The sequence below is a fragment of the Lampetra fluviatilis genome, chromosome 34 (assembly GCF_964198595.1).
Source record: "Lampetra fluviatilis chromosome 34, kcLamFluv1.1, whole genome shotgun sequence".
Classification (NCBI taxonomy): domain Eukaryota; kingdom Metazoa; phylum Chordata; class Hyperoartia; order Petromyzontiformes; family Petromyzontidae; genus Lampetra; species Lampetra fluviatilis.
In genome coordinates this window covers 11,639,590-11,657,543 of record NC_136308.1, presented here as the reverse complement: position 1 = coordinate 11,657,543, position 17,954 = coordinate 11,639,590, and the positions used below count along the sequence as shown (strand labels likewise).

At 55.9% G+C, this 17,954-nt stretch overlaps 1 protein-coding gene across 3 annotated transcripts in view; it reads right to left on the bottom strand.

Moving 5' to 3' along the window:
* The window catches only part of LOC144944398 (receptor-type tyrosine-protein phosphatase gamma-like), a 509,515-nt gene that overhangs the window by 434,277 nt on the left and 57,284 nt on the right, over positions 1-17,954 (bottom strand). For all 3 annotated transcript variants that reach the window (XR_013639578.1, XM_078872535.1, XM_078872536.1), the window contains exon 2: positions 8,901-8,981. Coding sequence is in view for 2 of the 3 variants with exons in the window: in XM_078872535.1 (XP_078728661.1) it covers positions 8,901-8,981 (81 nt within the window). In the remaining variant the exon portion in view is untranslated. The remainder of the gene's footprint in view (positions 1-8,900; positions 8,982-17,954) is intronic.

Sequence of the window (17,954 nt, the reverse complement as noted above, 5' to 3'; positions counted from 1 at the left end):
CTCCCCACGGAAGCGATGGCACACAACCATGCCCTCGTGGCCAAGACGGACGGGGCTCGTCTCACGGCTCGTGATCAATCGCCGCTCTCCTGACAGAGCTCATAACAAAAACACAATAAAGATATTAAATTATTAGAATTGACACGGAACAGACCCCCCTCTCTCATGCGCCCACCCACCGACCAGCGGCGGCAAGCCATCTCTACCCTCCCTCCCTACGTTCCCTACCTCCCTCCCTCCCTCCTCCTCACTTTCCTCTAGCCGTCATCCTCGCGGTGAATCCCCACTCGCGTCTTCGCCTCGCCACGACCAAGCGGCGACGGCTATTGCGGCCGGCAAGCAGTGCACCACCGTGTGCGAGCACAGTCCCCCCCCCACTCCCAGCCCGCCCGTGTGTCGTCGTGTGCACGGAGCCCCGGGGGCCCAAACCTCCTCCTCGTCCTCCTCGTCGTCGTCTCCCCGCTGGGAGCGACGCCTCCGTGCGTGGTGCAAAAAGCGATCGTCGCCCGTCAATCAAAGCGATTGTCCCTCTCGGCTCAGAGCTCGAGAGGGCGCATGCTGCTACCCCCCTCCCCTCTATCCCACACTCGTGTGTCACACACACACAGTGGCAGAGTGTGTCACACACGCACAGTGGCAGAGTGTGTCACACACACACAGTGGCAGAGTGTGTCACACACGCACAGTGGCAGAGTGTGTCACACACGCACAGTGGCAGAGTGTGCTTCCGTCTTCACCTGAAGACGGAAGCTTGTGTTGCCTCCGAAACGTCGTGATTTTTATTTTATTTTTATTTTACTTTTATTTATTTATTTTTTACCTACGTGACTTTACCGAAAAAACCTAAGAATATGAATCCTTGCAGTCACGAAAGCTTCAAATCTAGAAATAAAGTCTGTTAGAGGCTAAATGGGGGGTCTTTGTCTTTGTGCAGTGGTCGGAGCGCGCCGCGCTAAGACCCCAGCCGTCCGAGTTCGATTCCCGCTCACGACCAATAACAAGACAACGAATATTTTAAACGGACGAGGGCCCGCGCCTAGGTCGGCTCAGCATTAAATGAGCACATCAGCCGGGTGCCGTGTGTACAACATCAGCACCTCGGAGACAAAGGCGGCCGGGCGTGATATTGACAACAACTCTCGTGCCATGTCGCCCGCCTTCATCGTGTGCTCTTTGACAGTGCTTGCCTCTACAATCTGTTAAAGGCTATACGGGGGACCTTTGCTTCATGTGCGAACACGGGTGACCGCGCTGAGACCGTCAATTCACGCCGCTGTTCACGAACTAACTCTTGTTTTTATTGTACCAGGTAAGGCCCCCCTGAGCCAAGTAGCTCTTGGCGATCACAAATGATAGCCCAGCGAAGTGGCTTATCATCACGTGGACATTACAACAGCAGCAGCCAAACACTTTCAACTCAAGTGTCTCAATGTGGAGGGGAAACCCCGGAGGGCCCGGAGATAGAGACACGCAGTCTCCAAATATGTAGCGGGTCGTCAGGGTCGGGATCGAACCCACGACCCCTGTTGACCAAGCGAGGTAGACAACATCTCGCCACCGCGGGTCTCCATTGAAGTCTGCGGCTCTCTGTGTACGTCTGTGGGTCTCTCTGTGTACGTCTGTGGGTCTCTCTGTGTCAGTCTGTGGGTCTCTGTGTCAGTCTGTGGGTCTCTGTGTCAGTCTGTGGGTCTCTGTGTCAGTCTGTGGGTCTCTGTGTCAGTCTGTGGGTCTCTGTGTACGTCTGCGGGTCTCTCTGTGTACGTCTGCGGGTCTCTGTGTACGTCTGCGGGTCTCTGTGGACGTCTGCGGGTCTCTGTGTACGTCTGCGGGTCTCTGTGTACGTCTGCGGGTCTCTGTGTACGTCTGCGGGTCTCTGTGTACGTCTGCGGGTCTCTGTGTACGTCTGCGGGTCTCTGTGGACGTCTGCGGGTCTCTGTGTACGTCTGCGGGTCTCTGTGTACGTCTGCGGGTCTCTGTGTACGTCTGCGGGTCTCTGTGTACGTCTGCGGGTCTCTGTGTACGTCTGCGGGTCTCTGTGTACGTCTGCGGGTCTCTGTGTACGTCTGCGGGTCTCTGTGTACGTCTGCGGGTCTCTGTGTACGTCTGCGGGTCTCTGTGTACGTCTGCGGGTCTCTGTGTACGTCTGCGGGTCTCTGTGTACGTCTGCGGGTCTCTGTGTACGTCTGCGGGTCTCTGTGTTAGTCTGTGGGTCTCTCTGTGTACGTCTGCGGGTCTCTGTTGACGTCTGCGGGTCTCTGCATGTCGCTCTATGGGGGTCCTCCGTGGCAAGTTTTTATTGGCGACCGGATTCGAGGGTTGTCATCCCACTCGCCGCTCCACCTGAGAACCGGGACTGGACCCCCCCCCCCCCCCGCCAGGGGGGAGAATCCAGCGTTCAAACGACCCGCGGACGCCAAAAACCAAAAGCGCTCCCTCATTCGTCGCGAATCTCCAGCGAGCGGTAACAGCCGCCGGGGGGGTGGCGCCCCATTCCTTCCGTAAATCTGCGTCTCTTCCACGGGAGGTTTACGCGTCCCGGGTTTTGTCGCTTATGTAACAACGACCACAGCAACAAGCAGCACCGATGACGACGGTGCTCCAACCAACCTAGACGATGCATCCACACGCGGTGGTCGTCCCATCTTCTGATCGTGTGAGAGTCTTCTTCCTGCTACGATGCGTCCCGTTTCTATTTTATCTCTATAACAAAGGTGTCAACCCTACGAGCGTGGTAAGGGTGTGATGGGAGTGACGTCCATGGCAATCTTTTCGGGATCCTGACAGGGAAATTGAGACGTGAGTGGTGTGTGGGGTGGGGGAAGGGGGGAGGAGGAGGAGGCGGAGGCTGGCTGGTGTACTTATTATAACCGTCCCCGCAATGACTACACTAAGGATTCAAAGCGGACACTGGCAAACACGTGGCGCTTGGAACACATCTAAACCCTGTCGAGCGCTGTCAGGAACACGCTGCCTATTTCATTCGGCACATGCCCACTCCCCGAGGCCAAATGCTGTCTTTTCTCGACAGTATTTTATAAACGGATTACGTTTTCAGGGAAAATAAATAAATATCTTCTCTATCCTATTAGAGGCGTGCGGAGGATTAGGAAAGTTGGCCGCAAGGCTCAGCCGACGATACCGCGCTGCATACCAACGCGGTGTGACGCGCAGCTCAACATCCACACTCACCTGGCTCACCACGACACTCACTCACCTGCACAGTGACTCACCACGACACTCACTCACCTGCACAGTGACTCACCACGACACTCACTCACCTGCACAGTGACTCACCACGACACTCACTCGTCTGCACAGTGACTCACCACGACACTCACTCACCTGCACAGTGACTCACCACGACACTCACTCGTCTGCACAGTGACTCACCACGACACTCACTCACCTGCACAGTGACTCACCACGACACTCACTCGTCTGCACAGTGACTCACCACGACACTCACTCACATGCACAGTGACTCACCACGACACTCACTCACCTGCACAGTGACTCACCACGACACTCACTCACATGCACAGTGACTCACCACGACACTCACTCACCTGCACAGTGACTCACCACGACACTCACTCACATGCACAGTGACTCACCACGACACTCACTCGTCTGCACAGTGACTCACCACGACACTCACTCACCTGCACAGTGACTCACCACGACACTCACTCACCTGCACAGTGACTCACCACGACACTCACTCACATGCACAGTGACTCACCACGACACTCACTCACCTGCACAGTGACTCACCACGACACTCACTCACATGCACAGTGACTCACCACGACACTCACTCACATGCACAGTGACTCACCACGACACTCACTCACCTGCACAGTGACTCACCACGACACTCACTCACCTGCACAGTGACTCACCACGACACTCACTCACCTGCACAGTGACTCACCACGACACTCACTCGTCTGCACAGTGACTCACCACGACACTCACTCACCTGCACAGTGACTCACCACGACACTCACTCACCTGCACAGTGACTCACCACGACACTCACTCACCTGCACAGTGACTCACCACGACACTCACTCACCTGCACAGTGACTCACCACGACACTCACTCACATGCACAGTGACTCACCACGACACTCACTCACCTGCACAGTGACTCACCACGACACTCACTCACCTGCACAGTGACTCACCACGACATTCACTCACCTGCACAGTGACTCACCACGACATTCACTCACCTGCACAGTGACTCACCACGACACTCACTCACCTGCACAGTGACTCACCACGACACTCACTCACCTGCACAGTGACTCACCACGACACTCACTCACATGCACAGTGACTCACCACGACACTCACTCACATGCACAGTGACTCACCACGACACTCACTCACCTGCACAGTGACTCACCACGACACTCACTCACATGCACAGTGACTCACCACGACACTCACTCACCTGCACAGTGACTCACCACGACACTCACTCACATGCACAGTGACTCACCACGACACTCACTCGTCTGCACAGTGACTCACCACGACACTCACTCACCTGCACAGTGACTCACCACGACACTCACTCACATGCACAGTGACTCACCACGACACTCACTCACCTGCACAGTGACTCACCACGACACTCACTCACATGCACAGTGACTCACCACGACACTCACTCGTCTGCACAGTGACTCACCACGACACTCACTCACCTGCACAGTGACTCACCACGACACTCACTCACATGCACAGTGACTCACCACGACACTCACTCGTCTGCACAGTGACTCACCACGACACTCACTCACCTGCACAGTGACTCACCACGACACTCACTCACCTGCACAGTGACTCACCACGCCACTCACTCACATGCACAGTGACTCACCACGACACTCACTCACCTGGCTCACCACGACACTCACACGTCTGCACAGTGACTCACCACGACACTCACTCACCTGCACAGTGACTCACCACGACACTCACTCACCTGCACAGTGACTCACCACGACACTCACTCACATGCACAGTGACTCACCACGACACTCACTCACCTGCACAGTGACTCACCACGACACTCACTCACCTGCACAGTGACTCACCACGACACTCACTCACCTGCACAGTGACTCACCACGACACTCACTCACCTGCACAGTGACTCACCACGACACTCACTCACCTGCACAGTGACTCACCACGCCACTCACTCACCTGCACAGTGACTCACCACGACACTCACTCACCTGCACAGTGACTCACCACGACACTCACTCACCTGCACAGTGACTCACCACGACACTCACTCACCTGCACAGTGACTCACCACGACACTCACTCACATGCACAGTGACTCACCACGACACTCACTCACCTGCACAGTGACTCACCACGACACTCACTCACATGCACAGTGACTCACCACGACACTCACTCACCTGCACAGTGACTCACCACGACACTCACTCACCTGCACAGTGACTCACCACGACACTCACTCGTCTGCACAGTGACTCACCACGACACTCACTCGTCTGCACAGTGACTCACCACGACACTCACTCACCTGCACAGTGACTCACCACGACACTCACTCGTCTGCACAGTGACTCACCACGACACTCACTCACCTGCACAGTGACTCACCACGACACTCACTCACCTGCACAGTGACTCACCACGCCACTCACTCACCTGCACAGTGACTCACCACGACACTCACTCACCTGGCTCACCACGACACTCACACGTCTGCACAGTGACTCACCACGACACTCACTCACCTGCACAGTGACTCACCACGACACTCACTCACCTGCACAGTGACTCACCACGACACTCACTCACCTGCACAGTCACCTGCGCTGTGTGGCTCACCACGACACTGACTCGCGTGAATATTGCACCACATTCACCTGAACACTTAACATGCTCACCTTATCAAATACACACACAGCTGCAATCACCACCACCACCGTCACCACTACCATCACCACCACCATCACCACGACCATTGCTCCCAAAAGACAAATGTAAAGATCCCCCATATAGTCTCAGCAGAACGTTGGGGCAAGTGCTATTGTGAAACGCCCGTGAATGCCGGGACCCCGACCAGAATTACTCCTCGTGCCTCCCTTCACTCGCGTGTCGTGAGGCACACAGCCCACCGACACCACGAACCTGTGCTGCGTGTGTGTGTGTGCTGTGTGTGTGTGTACTGTGTGTGTGTGCTGTGTGTGTGTGTGCTGTGTGTGTGTTGTGTGAGTGTGCTGTGTGTGAGTGTGCTGTGTGTGAGTGTGCTGTGTGTGTGCTGTGTGTGTGTATGCTGTGTGTGTGTGCTGTGTGTGTGTGTGCTGTGTGTGTGCTGTGTGTGTGTGTGCTGTGTGTGTGTTTTGTGTGCTGTGTGTGTGCTGTGTGTGTGTGCTGTGTGTGTGTGCTGTGTGTGTGCTGTGTGTGTGCTGTGTGTGTGCTGTGTGTGTGTGCTGTCTGTGTGCGTGTGCTGTGTGTGTGCTGTGTGTGTACTGCGTGTGTACTGCGTGTGTGTGTGCTGTGTGTGTGTGCTGTGTGTGTGTGGTGTGTGCTGTTTGCGTGTGCTTTGTGCGTGTGCTGTGTGTACTGTGTGTGTACTGTGTGTGTGCTGTGTGTACTGTGTGTGTGTGCTGTGTGTGTACTGTGTGTACTGTGTGTGGGTGTACTGTGTGTGTACTGTGTGTGTGTGTACTGTGTGTGTACTGTGTGTGTACTGTGTGTGTGTACTGTGTGTGTGTACTGTGTGCTGTGTGTGTGTGCTGTGTGTGTGTGCTGTGTGTGTACTGTGTGTGAGTGTGCTGTGTGTGTGTGTGCTGTGTGTGTACTGTGTGTGAGTGTGCTGTGTGTGTACTGTGTGTGTGTACTGTGTGTATGTACTGTGTGTGTGTAGTGTGTGTGTGCACTGTGTGAGTGTGCTGTGTGTGTACTGTGTGTGTACTGTGTGTGTGTAGTGTGAGTGTGCTATGTGTGTGTGTGGTGTGTGAGTGTGCTGTGTGTGTGTGTACTGTGTGAGTGTGCTGTGTGTGTGTACTGTGTGTGTGTGTGTAGTGTGTGTGTGTGCTGTGTGTGTGTACTGTGTGAGTGTGCTGTGTGTGTGTGTACTGTGTGTGTACTGTGTGTGTGTAGTGTGAGTGTGCTGTGTGTGTGTACTGCGTGCTGCGTGTGCTGTGCGCAGAGCGACCTCGGCTGGGAGTGCACCTGCGAGTGAACTTTGTCCATTCTCACGCCCTTTGTGACGGTGACGGTGGTGGTGGTGGTGACGACGGTGGTGGTGGTGGTGGTGACGACGGTGGTGGTGGTGGTGACGACGGTGGTGGTGGTGGTGACGGTGGTGGTGGCGGTGGTGACGGTGGTGGTGGTGACGATGGTGGTGGTGACGGTGGTGGTGGTGACGGTGGTGGTGGTGGTGGTGACGGTGGTGGTGACGATGGTGGTGGTGGTGGTGGTGACGGTGGTGGTGGTTGTCGCGTTCCATTGACTCGCGAGCGGCGACCAATCCGAGGCGAGAGTCGCGTTGGGCGCGTGCTCAACCCCGGAGCGCATCGGGACTCCTCACTGAGGCTCACGGGACTCTCAATAATCACTTCTCAGGAGGATGCCGACAGGTTTTTGGTTTTAATTGCCACGGAGGGGTGGTGGGTGGGGAGGGTGCTCGGTGTTGCTGCTTCGTGTAATTACCAATCGAGTAATTTTCTCGGAATTGTTCAGCATCGGGATGTTGGGTGAGTTACCAGACACGTCTCGCGGGTCCCGTCGCTTCGGCGTCGCCAGGGAACGGGAGAACCCGCAGGAAACCCCACGGGGACAATCCGGCATCGCTCCACACAACACTTGGTGATGTCCCGTCTTGGGCAGCATTAACCCAATGCCATCTATCTTCTCATCAACATCATCAACATGCCCCCCACACATCAACGTCTACCGTCATCCAGCGTTATGATGATGATCATCATCAACCAACATCCATTATCCATTAATCATCATCATAAATCAGTATCTACGAACATCGATCATCGATTGTCATCACCATCAGCTGGGAGAGGGGGAGGGATCAAGGGACGGGGTGAGGATGCACAGGGGTGGAGGCTGCTGTGTGAAGTGACCCCACTGCCACTCATCCTCACGTTCGCACGCGCGCACGGACGGACACACACGTGGGGCCAAGTGCTGTTCGCGAGCACCTATCAACCGCCCATCGCAGCGTCGTTCGTGAGCCTCCTCCACAGAGGCCCAACCTCGACACCGCTGGTAAGACTCATCGGCAAGTCCACTCAGATCCACATCCTGCCGCACCACATCTTCTCCAGCCCGTACCTCGCCCATTTTACCCCCCCCCCCGTCCTCTACCCGGCCAATCAGTAAAAGCTGGGAAGCCTGTCAGATGCGCCACCCGTGGCCGTCCACTATCATCTCCTCCTCCTACTGTCCCGTGGCATTTTTGGAGGGGGATTGCAACAGATAACAAATTGACGTCGTCAAGATTTGACATCCCCGATTCGAGTGCTTGAGGAGTAGCCGCGTGGAGTTGTTTCAGATCGCCCTCGAATTGTCCGATTGGGGCAAGCCGTTCACGAGACGTCGCAACGCCACAGTCGAAAAGTGCACACGATGCGACACGCGCACACGCAACAACAACAACAATCGCCATTCGCCACTAAGTGGCAGTTGAGTCACTACGGCGCCTGTGCCAGGCTGCGTGCACTTCAAGGCCACGTGAAGTGTCGAACGTCGGCTGGCAGGAGGTCACGCACGCGCTCACATACAACATCAACCGCCATTCGCCACTAAGTGGCGGTGACGTCACCACGACGCATGTGCCAGGCCATGTGCACCTTGAGGCTCACACGCTCGCTCCGCCTTACCAGTGTAAGTCCAGTCCGTCTCCTCCCTGTCGTCTCTCGCTCCGCGTTGCTCCTTGCCATCCTGTGGCTCCATCGCCGCCCCTGTGGACCACCACGCGCACACGAGGACAACCACATCAGCCCTCGCCACCACCTACAACTGTTACAAACAGACGTAACAGGATAGGCCCCCACTGAACACAGCAGATCTTTTCTTTTTCAGAAGCAATCCGGCGATCACACACGATAACTTTCTCATCATCGTGTGGAAATGTTTAGCAGCAGTCAAATACTCTAAACGCGTGGCGTTGTTTCGAAATGAAGAGGGCAAAAAAAAGCGGAGGAGCCGGAGAAAAATCCACGTGACCAGGAGGGGGTGGGGGGGCGAGGTGGGGGAGAGACGCAAACTCCAAATATACAACCGACGTCAGGGTCGGGGATCGAACCCACGTCCCTCCTGGACACCAGGCGAGGGAGTTAACATCTCGCCAAATGTGGCGCCCCTAACCACTCAATATAACACGCAGGTCAAAGGTGCAGCCGACCCCACCCCACGTGATCTGGTAGAAGTAGCCCCACAGTTTACCCCACAGCACGTGATCTGGTGGGCCATGTATTCTGCTGGGTAGACAACAGCGGTACGCGGAGGGGAGTGGGGCCAGGGGGGTGGATCTAAGGAACATGCCCCACGTTTCTAACTGCCGCGCCAGTAGATCGCCATCCACAGCGAGCCCACCGCTATGTGGCAGCAGCAGCATCAGCAGCAGCATCATCAGCAGCAGCAGCATCATCATCAGCAGCAGCAGCATCATCATCAGCAGCATCATCATCAGCATCATCACCAGCATCACCAGCAGCATCATCATCAGCAGCAGCATCATCAGCAGCAGCATCATCATCAGCAGCATCATCAGCAGCAGCATCATCATCAGCAGCAGCATCACCAGCAGCATCATCAGCATCATCAGCATCATCATCAACATCATCATCATCATCAGCAGCAGCAGCATCATCATCATCAGCAACATCATCACCAGCATCACCAGCAGCATCATCATCATCAGCAGCAGCATCATCATCAGCATCATCATCAGCAGCAGCAGCAGCATCATCATCAGCAACATCATCAGCAGCAGCATCACCAGCAGCATCATCATCATCAGCAGCATCATCATCAGCAGCAGCATCATCATCAGCATCATCATCAGCAACATCATCAGCAGCAGCATCACCAGCAGCATCATCATCACCAGCAGCATCATCAGCATCATCATCATCATCAGCAGCAGCATCATCATCACCAGCAGCATCATCAGCATCATCATCATCATCAGCAGCAGCATCATCAGCAACATCATTAGCAGCAGCATCACCAGCATCACCAGCAGCATCAACGTGGGCCCGTGCCCGTCTCTGCTCGCTCAGCTCGCGCGTTGTCGTCACTTGGAGGCGTTCCCCGTCCCCAACTGTTTGGGTTCTCGTCAAGGTGGTGGAGTGGGGGAGGAATTGAATCAGTCTACCATCCCTCCGGGGTGAGTAACATTAGTACCACTTTATGGTGAAATCAACAACGGTTTGACATGATGGGTAAACTCGCCCCCGCCAGATGAATGTGGAATTTCCACTTGCGGCTAAGGGTTGTAAATCGTAGAGGCGCACCCTCCTCCCACCACCACCGCCGAATTTCCTTACTCATTTCAGAAGTGAAATGATGTCGACTTCGCTCCTCCAAAGAAGAGTTGTGTGGAATTCTGTAGGAGCGTGGTCAGCCACGTGTGGTGTTGGCTGTTGTGTTGGCCGGCTCTCTGTGTTGTGTCGCATTGTGTTTCTAAGTTGCCTAGGTTTATTTTTTCTCATTAATTCTTACCTGATGATGGTTGCTTGTGTTGCAATCGAAACGTCGTATTCTATTATTATTTGATTTTCTACCCACGTGACTTTACCGAAAGAACCAAAGAGTATGGATTACTGCAGTCACGAAAACTTCAAATCAAGATTGAACCAAAGAGTATGTTGACTTAGTATTAATTTTTCACTTTGACTGCGCGGAATTGGCCGTGAACACGTGGAATGTGTTGTTGTTGTTGTTATTGCCGACGTGTTTGCTGCCACTGGAGTCACTGATCCGAGACGAGCGAGCAGCAGCAGCAGCAGCAATCGCTGATCATGAAAGAGGGGCGCGCATCGAGCAACGTGTGGCCAGCGGGTGGCCGCCCTCCCACCGCAGGCGAGCGACGCCGCCAATGTCGCTATGGCAGCAGCAGCAGCACTGCCACCACCACCACCACCAACACTGCCACCACCACCAGCACTGCCACCACCACCACCAGCACTGCAACCACCAGCACTGCCACCACCACCAGCACTGCCACCACCACCAGCACTGCCACCACCACCAGCACTGCCACCACCACCACCAGCACTGCCACCACCACCAACACTGCCACCACCACCAGCACTGCCACCACCACCACCAGCACTGCAACCACCACCACCAGCACTGCCACCACCAGCACTGCCACCACCAGCACTACCACCACCAGCAGCACTGCCACCACCAGCACTACCACCACCACCACCAGCAGCACTGCCACCACCACCAGCAGCACTGCCACCACCAGCACTGCCACCACCACCACCAGCACTGCCACCACCAGCACCAGCACTGCCACCACCACCACCAGCACTGCCACCACCACCACCACCACTGCCACCACCACCACCAGCACTGCCACCACCACCACCACCACCACTGCCACCACCACCACCAGCACTGCCACCACCACCACCAGCACTGCCACCACCAGCACTACCACCACCACCACCACCACCAACACTGCCACCACCACCACCACCAGCACTGCCACCACCACCACCAGCACTGCCACCACCACCACCAGCACTGCCACCACCAGCACTACCACCACCACCAGCAGCACTGCCACCACCACCACCACTACCACCAGCACCACCACTGCCACCACCACCAGCACTGCCACCAGCACCACCAGCACCACCACCAGCACCACCAGCACTGCTACCACCACCAGCACTGCTACCACCACCACCACTGCCACCACCACCAACACCACTGCCACCACCACCAGCACCACGAGCACCACCAACACCACTGCCACCACCACCAACACCACTGCCACCACCACCAGCACTGCTACCACCACCACCAGCACCGCCACCACCACCACCAGCACCACCAGCACCACCACCACCAGCACCACCACCACCAGCACTGCTACCACCACCACCACCAGCACCGCCACCACCACCACCACCAGCACTGCTACCACCACCACCAACACTGCCACCACCACCACCAACACTGCCACCACCACCACCAGCACTGCTACCACCACCACCAGCACTGCTACCACCACCAGCACTGCTACCACCACCACCACCAGCACCGCCACCACCAGCACCGCCACCACCACTGCTACCACCACCACTGCTACCACCACCACTGCTACCACCACCACTGCTACCACCACCACTGCTACCACCACTGCTACCACCAGCACTGCTACCATCACCACCACCAGCACTGCTACCACCACCACCACCACTACCACCACCACCACCGCTTATTCCTACTTGCGCTGCGTAGTTCCGTTCGCTCGATCGCGTTGTATCCAATTCGCATCCGCGTTTTATATTTTATAAAATGCGTTCCTTAATACATTCACCACCGCGTTAAAACCAATTCGCGTTATTAAAACAGCACGCGGCGTCACAGCAGAACGGGCTGTCGTATTGGTGGCGTGTAGGGTATGAGGTGACACTCATTGCACACACAGCGCTTGCCGCGAACGGACCACAACACCTCGCCGACCTGGTCAAGTAGCATGAGCCACCACCACCACCACGCGGCCTCCGGCTCCTGGCTGCTGCTGCTGCCGCCATCGCACACAGGCGGCGGCGGCGGCGGCGGCGCATCGCGCGGCGCTTTCAGACGCGCTTCTGCGTCCTCAGCCTTCCGACATTAGGAAGCCTACTGGGAGCTGTGGCACTTTTAAATCATCATCATCTCGATTGACGAACTCATTTCTTTAGAACCGTTTGTGGTGTTTAGTTTGCGGTCCTTCCCCCGCACCTCCGATTAGCGCGGTTGGCTAAGTACGGTGTGAAAGAAGTTCAACACACACGGTACATACCGGGGGGGTATGTGTCTTTGTGTGTCAGCGTGTACGTGAAGGGGCACACCTGCTAGCCAAGCCAGCCAAGTCAGCCTATAGCACCTGGGTCTGTCCCGTAACCGCCTGCCAACAGCCAGCCTTCCGCACGTCACGTGACGGCCTAAACGTGCACCTAGCCTGGCACAAACGCTGTATGTGATTACGTAACTGCGAATGGCAGTTGTTGTTGTTGTTGTTGTTGATCGTCATGAAGTGGTCCCGGGCCGCACCACTTCCTCGCGTGCCATGCCGGCCTTAATAGGTTGCGCGCTAACAGACAGCACTTTGTCAGTGTTCAACTCTTTGGGCCGTACGTCATAGCATCACCATCATCGTCAGCAGCAGTAGCCTTGATCTATCCACTGCTGGATGAAGGCCTCCACATTTCGACGCGACTGCTCTCGGATGCTGCGATGCAAGGAAACCGCCCGGCAGCTGCACGTCAACTGAGTCCAGCCGCTCCATCTCCACTCTCGGACGCGTTCCGCAGCATTTCGTAGAAACAAAAATTGCCGCAATTTGTTCCCTCGGCGTGAACGTCTCCTCTTAAGCGTAAGTGGCGTGTTCTCGGTCATTACGAGGGTTAATTGGTATTCCGGGGGCGAGCTTGTTGTTGTTGTTGCTGCTGGCGTGTGATGTCTTCGCGTCGCTCGCTGGAGGCGACCGCGGGCTCCGTGAGCGATGCACGACGGCATGTGGGTTCGCCATTTCATTTCTTCCTCCTCCCGAGGATCTGTCGCTTCACAGCGGATACGTGGGCGGCATTAATTTGTGCGGCATTAATTCTCACTCACAAATAAAGTTCGTCGACATTTTCTCGACTCACTTTACTTATTTACGCGAGTCGCATTACTCTTTTGTCAGCGGGGTTTTTTTTAACTATAAGGATGTTTTCAGCCAATTAATGACGAGTTGTGTGTATGTATTGTCATTGTTGTACACTTAAGGGGGTGGTGGGAAACCGTAGCGCCAGGGCACACAAAAACTCCACGTTTTGTGCGAGGGGTAAATGCTCAATCCCCGTACAGATGGAAACAGATGGCGATAATCCCACTTGCTGTGCCGTCTTCTCCTGGCGAGCCAGGGGTTCGGCACCACCTCGACGCCCGCGGGAAGGGGAGTGTCACAACAACATCGGTGCGGTGATCCACCAACCCTCGCTACCGCTGCTGCCTCCACAGCGCGGGATGATCACAGGCAGCAGCAGCAGCACCGCACGTACCCAACCGTGCTAATCGGAGGTGCATTGCAGTGTAGACGAACGGGGCTGGGTGGGTTTTTAGTTCTCAAAAACGTAACAGCAGCAGCAGCAGGACCCTCCTGTAAAACAATCCTGCGACTCAGCGCGACTTTCGCGGACAAATGACAAAACGAGTAAAGTGGTAATTGGCATCGACTGGTTCACGTCGCCACGTGCGGCACCGCGAGAAGAACATCGCACCCAGCGCCCCCCCCCCCGCCCCTTGCCAACACCCCTGCGGAGCACAGCCCCCACAGCCCCCCCCACAGCCCCCCCCCCCACACATCCCCCCTCCCACGGCCCCCTCCACAACCCCCCCCCCACACACACTCCGCTGTGTGTGTCTCCGTGCTGGCGAGGGCCACCATCACCACCATCAACACCGACATCACCACCATCACCGACATCACCACCATCACTACCATCAACACCGACATCACCACCATCACCACCGACATCACCGACATCACCATTATCACCACCATCATCACCATCACTACCATCACTGCCATCAACACCGACATCACCACCATCACCACCATCAACACCGACATCACCACCATCACCACCGACATCACCACCATCACCACCATCACCACCATCATCACCACCATCAACACCGACATCACCACCATCACCACCATCAACACCATCGCTGCCATCAACACCGACATCAACACCATCACCACCGACATCACCGACATCACCACCATCACCACCATCACTACCATCACTGCCATCACCACCGATATCACCACCATCAACACCATCAACACCATCAACACCATCAACACCGACAACACCACCATCAACACCGACATCACCACCATCACCACCGACATCACCACCATCAACACCATCAACACCATCACTGCCATCATCACCGATATCACCACCATCAACACCATCACTACCATCAACACCGACATCACCACCATCACCACCGACATCACCACCATCAACACCATCAACACCATCACTGCCATCACCACCGATATCACCACCATCAACACCATCACTACCATCAACACCGACATCACCACCATCACCACCGACATCACCACCATCAACACCATCACCACCGATATCACCACCATCAACACCATCACTACCATCAACACCGACATCACCACCATCACCACCATCAATGCCATCACCACCGATATCACCACCATCAACACCATCACCACCATCAACACCGACAACACCACCATCAACACCGACATCACCACCATCACCACCGACATCACCACCATCACCACCATCAACACCATCACCACCACCATCACCACCGACATCACCACCATCACTACCATCTCCACCGACATCACCACCATCACCACCGACATCACCGACATCACCACCATCACCACCATCACCACCGACATCACCACCATCACCACCATCAACACCATCACCACCACCATCACCACCGACATCACCACCATCACTACCATCACCACCATCAACACCGACATCACCACCATCACCACCGACATCACCGACATCACCACCATCACCACCATCACCACCGACATCACCACCATCACCACCATCAACACCATCACCACCACCATCACCACCGACATCACCACCGACATCACCACCATCACTACCATCACCACCATCAACACCGACATCACCACCATCACCACCGACATCACCGACATCACCACCATCACCACCATCACCACCGACATCACCACCATCACCACCGCGCTACCAACCCGATTCTCCGCTCACGGCCCAACACATTGGTGGCGAGCGTCTGAACCCCTTTCCCGAGCCTCTCCTAAGTCGTCTCAGCCTCAAATGAGTTCCCGGCGCGGTGGGCAAACGTCAAGCGAAGCCATCGCTCATGGACTAAATTGCCAAATAAAAAGCGGCGCAAAAACAAGCGACGATAAATCACGCCGTGGCGTTCCACGAGAAATCGAAAGCGCTACACGGGACACAAATCAATGTTCAAGCAAACCACGGTAACATGTCCCCACGAGTGTGCGGGCTCCGACGAACAACATCAGGAACCAATTCACGTCTCGGTTACGTACGAGCAGCGGCAGCGTCATCAGCGCGTGGAACGAGGTCGACGCGCAACGGGAGGCAGCGGAAACGACGCCACGGCTGAGCCCCAGCCCCTCGCGGGGGGAGGGGCTGGGGCGGTGGGGGTGTGGGGGAGGGGGTGTGGGGGAGGGGGTGTGGGGGAGGGGGTGTGGGGGTGTGGGGGAGGGGGTGTGGGGGTGTGGGGGAGGGGGTGTGGGGGTGTGGGGGAGGGGGTGTGGGGGAGGGGGTGTGGGGGAGGGGGTGTGGGGGAGGGGGTGTGGGGGAGGGGGTGTGGTGGAGGGGGTGGGGCGGTGGGGGTGGAGCTGTCCGTGATACACGCGATGTCTTCCCCCTTCTTCTTGGTTCTTTCGGTAAAGTCACGTAGAATGGAAATAATAAAATAATAAAAATTTTACATAATAAAATAATTCTCACGACGTTTCGGCCACAACGCAAGCAGCCGTCCTCAGGTGAAGAATAGGTCTGTCGAGAAGACAGCGTCTGAATGAAACACCACCAGGCTTGGAGCGTATATTTAAGCTGGGTTGGAGGGGGAAGAGCGCCTTGACAAAAGAATTTGCATATCAAGAGGAATTTAGCATATTTATGGGAAATGCAGATATGGGATTAGTACTACTTGTGAAATGCGTAGGAGGTGGGCGGGGGGTTTAAAGTCATATTATGCCCGTGCATTATGCAGGATTAGCAGCATCAAAGGGAGGGGATAGGGGTAGCATTAATAAAGGGAAGGAGTGTTAATAGTATGTAGCTGCAGTAACTAAACCACCACGTAAACAACTAAAGTATAAACTACATAGTAGCATCAGTATACTAAATATACTCTCCAATAAGCTGAGCTACTAACAGTAAGTAATGCATTACAATTCTATGTCGCAAAAAATATAATATGCTTCCAGCTAAACTTTATTCTCTTACATCACAAACCCAACATTAAATTATATACTGCCCCCCCCACCACCCCTCCCTCCCACCACCCCTCCCACCACCCCTCCCCCTCCCTCCCACCACGGCGCCGACAGCGTCGTCCGTCCTGTCTCGTTACCCGTCGTCCCCTCGCCCCCCACCGCCATCGCGCTCGTCTCCCTCTAAAGCGCCCGGCGACTCGCGGCGCCTTCGCAGGCACGCGGGGAGTGACTCGACACGCCACGTGCTTCTTTATCCAACCACTTTGCGAGAAAGGCCCCCCCTCCTCCCTCCTCGCCCTCCCCCGTACCACCTGGGATTTGAGAGGGGGAGAGAGAAGGGTGGGAGGAGGAGGAGGAGCCCCCCCCGTCCTCGTCACGGTCCCCGCGCCGCCGCGCTGTCAAATTAATAGCCCCCCCCCCCCCGAGGAACGATGGCCTCGATGCCCGGCCGCCCTGATGATTCATTACGCATTCACATCCCCCCCCACACCACCCCGAGGGGCTCCTGCGGAGGGGGTTTTATTTAGACGGGGCGATGTCCTAAGTGGCTTTAATTGACGCGTTGCCGGACAGACTATAATGAGCACAAATCGCTCGTGTGCCCGAACGTGAATACAAAGCGTGTTCGGAGTAAACGACTCCGAGATGATCCACGCGTGCCGGAGGGCGGGGC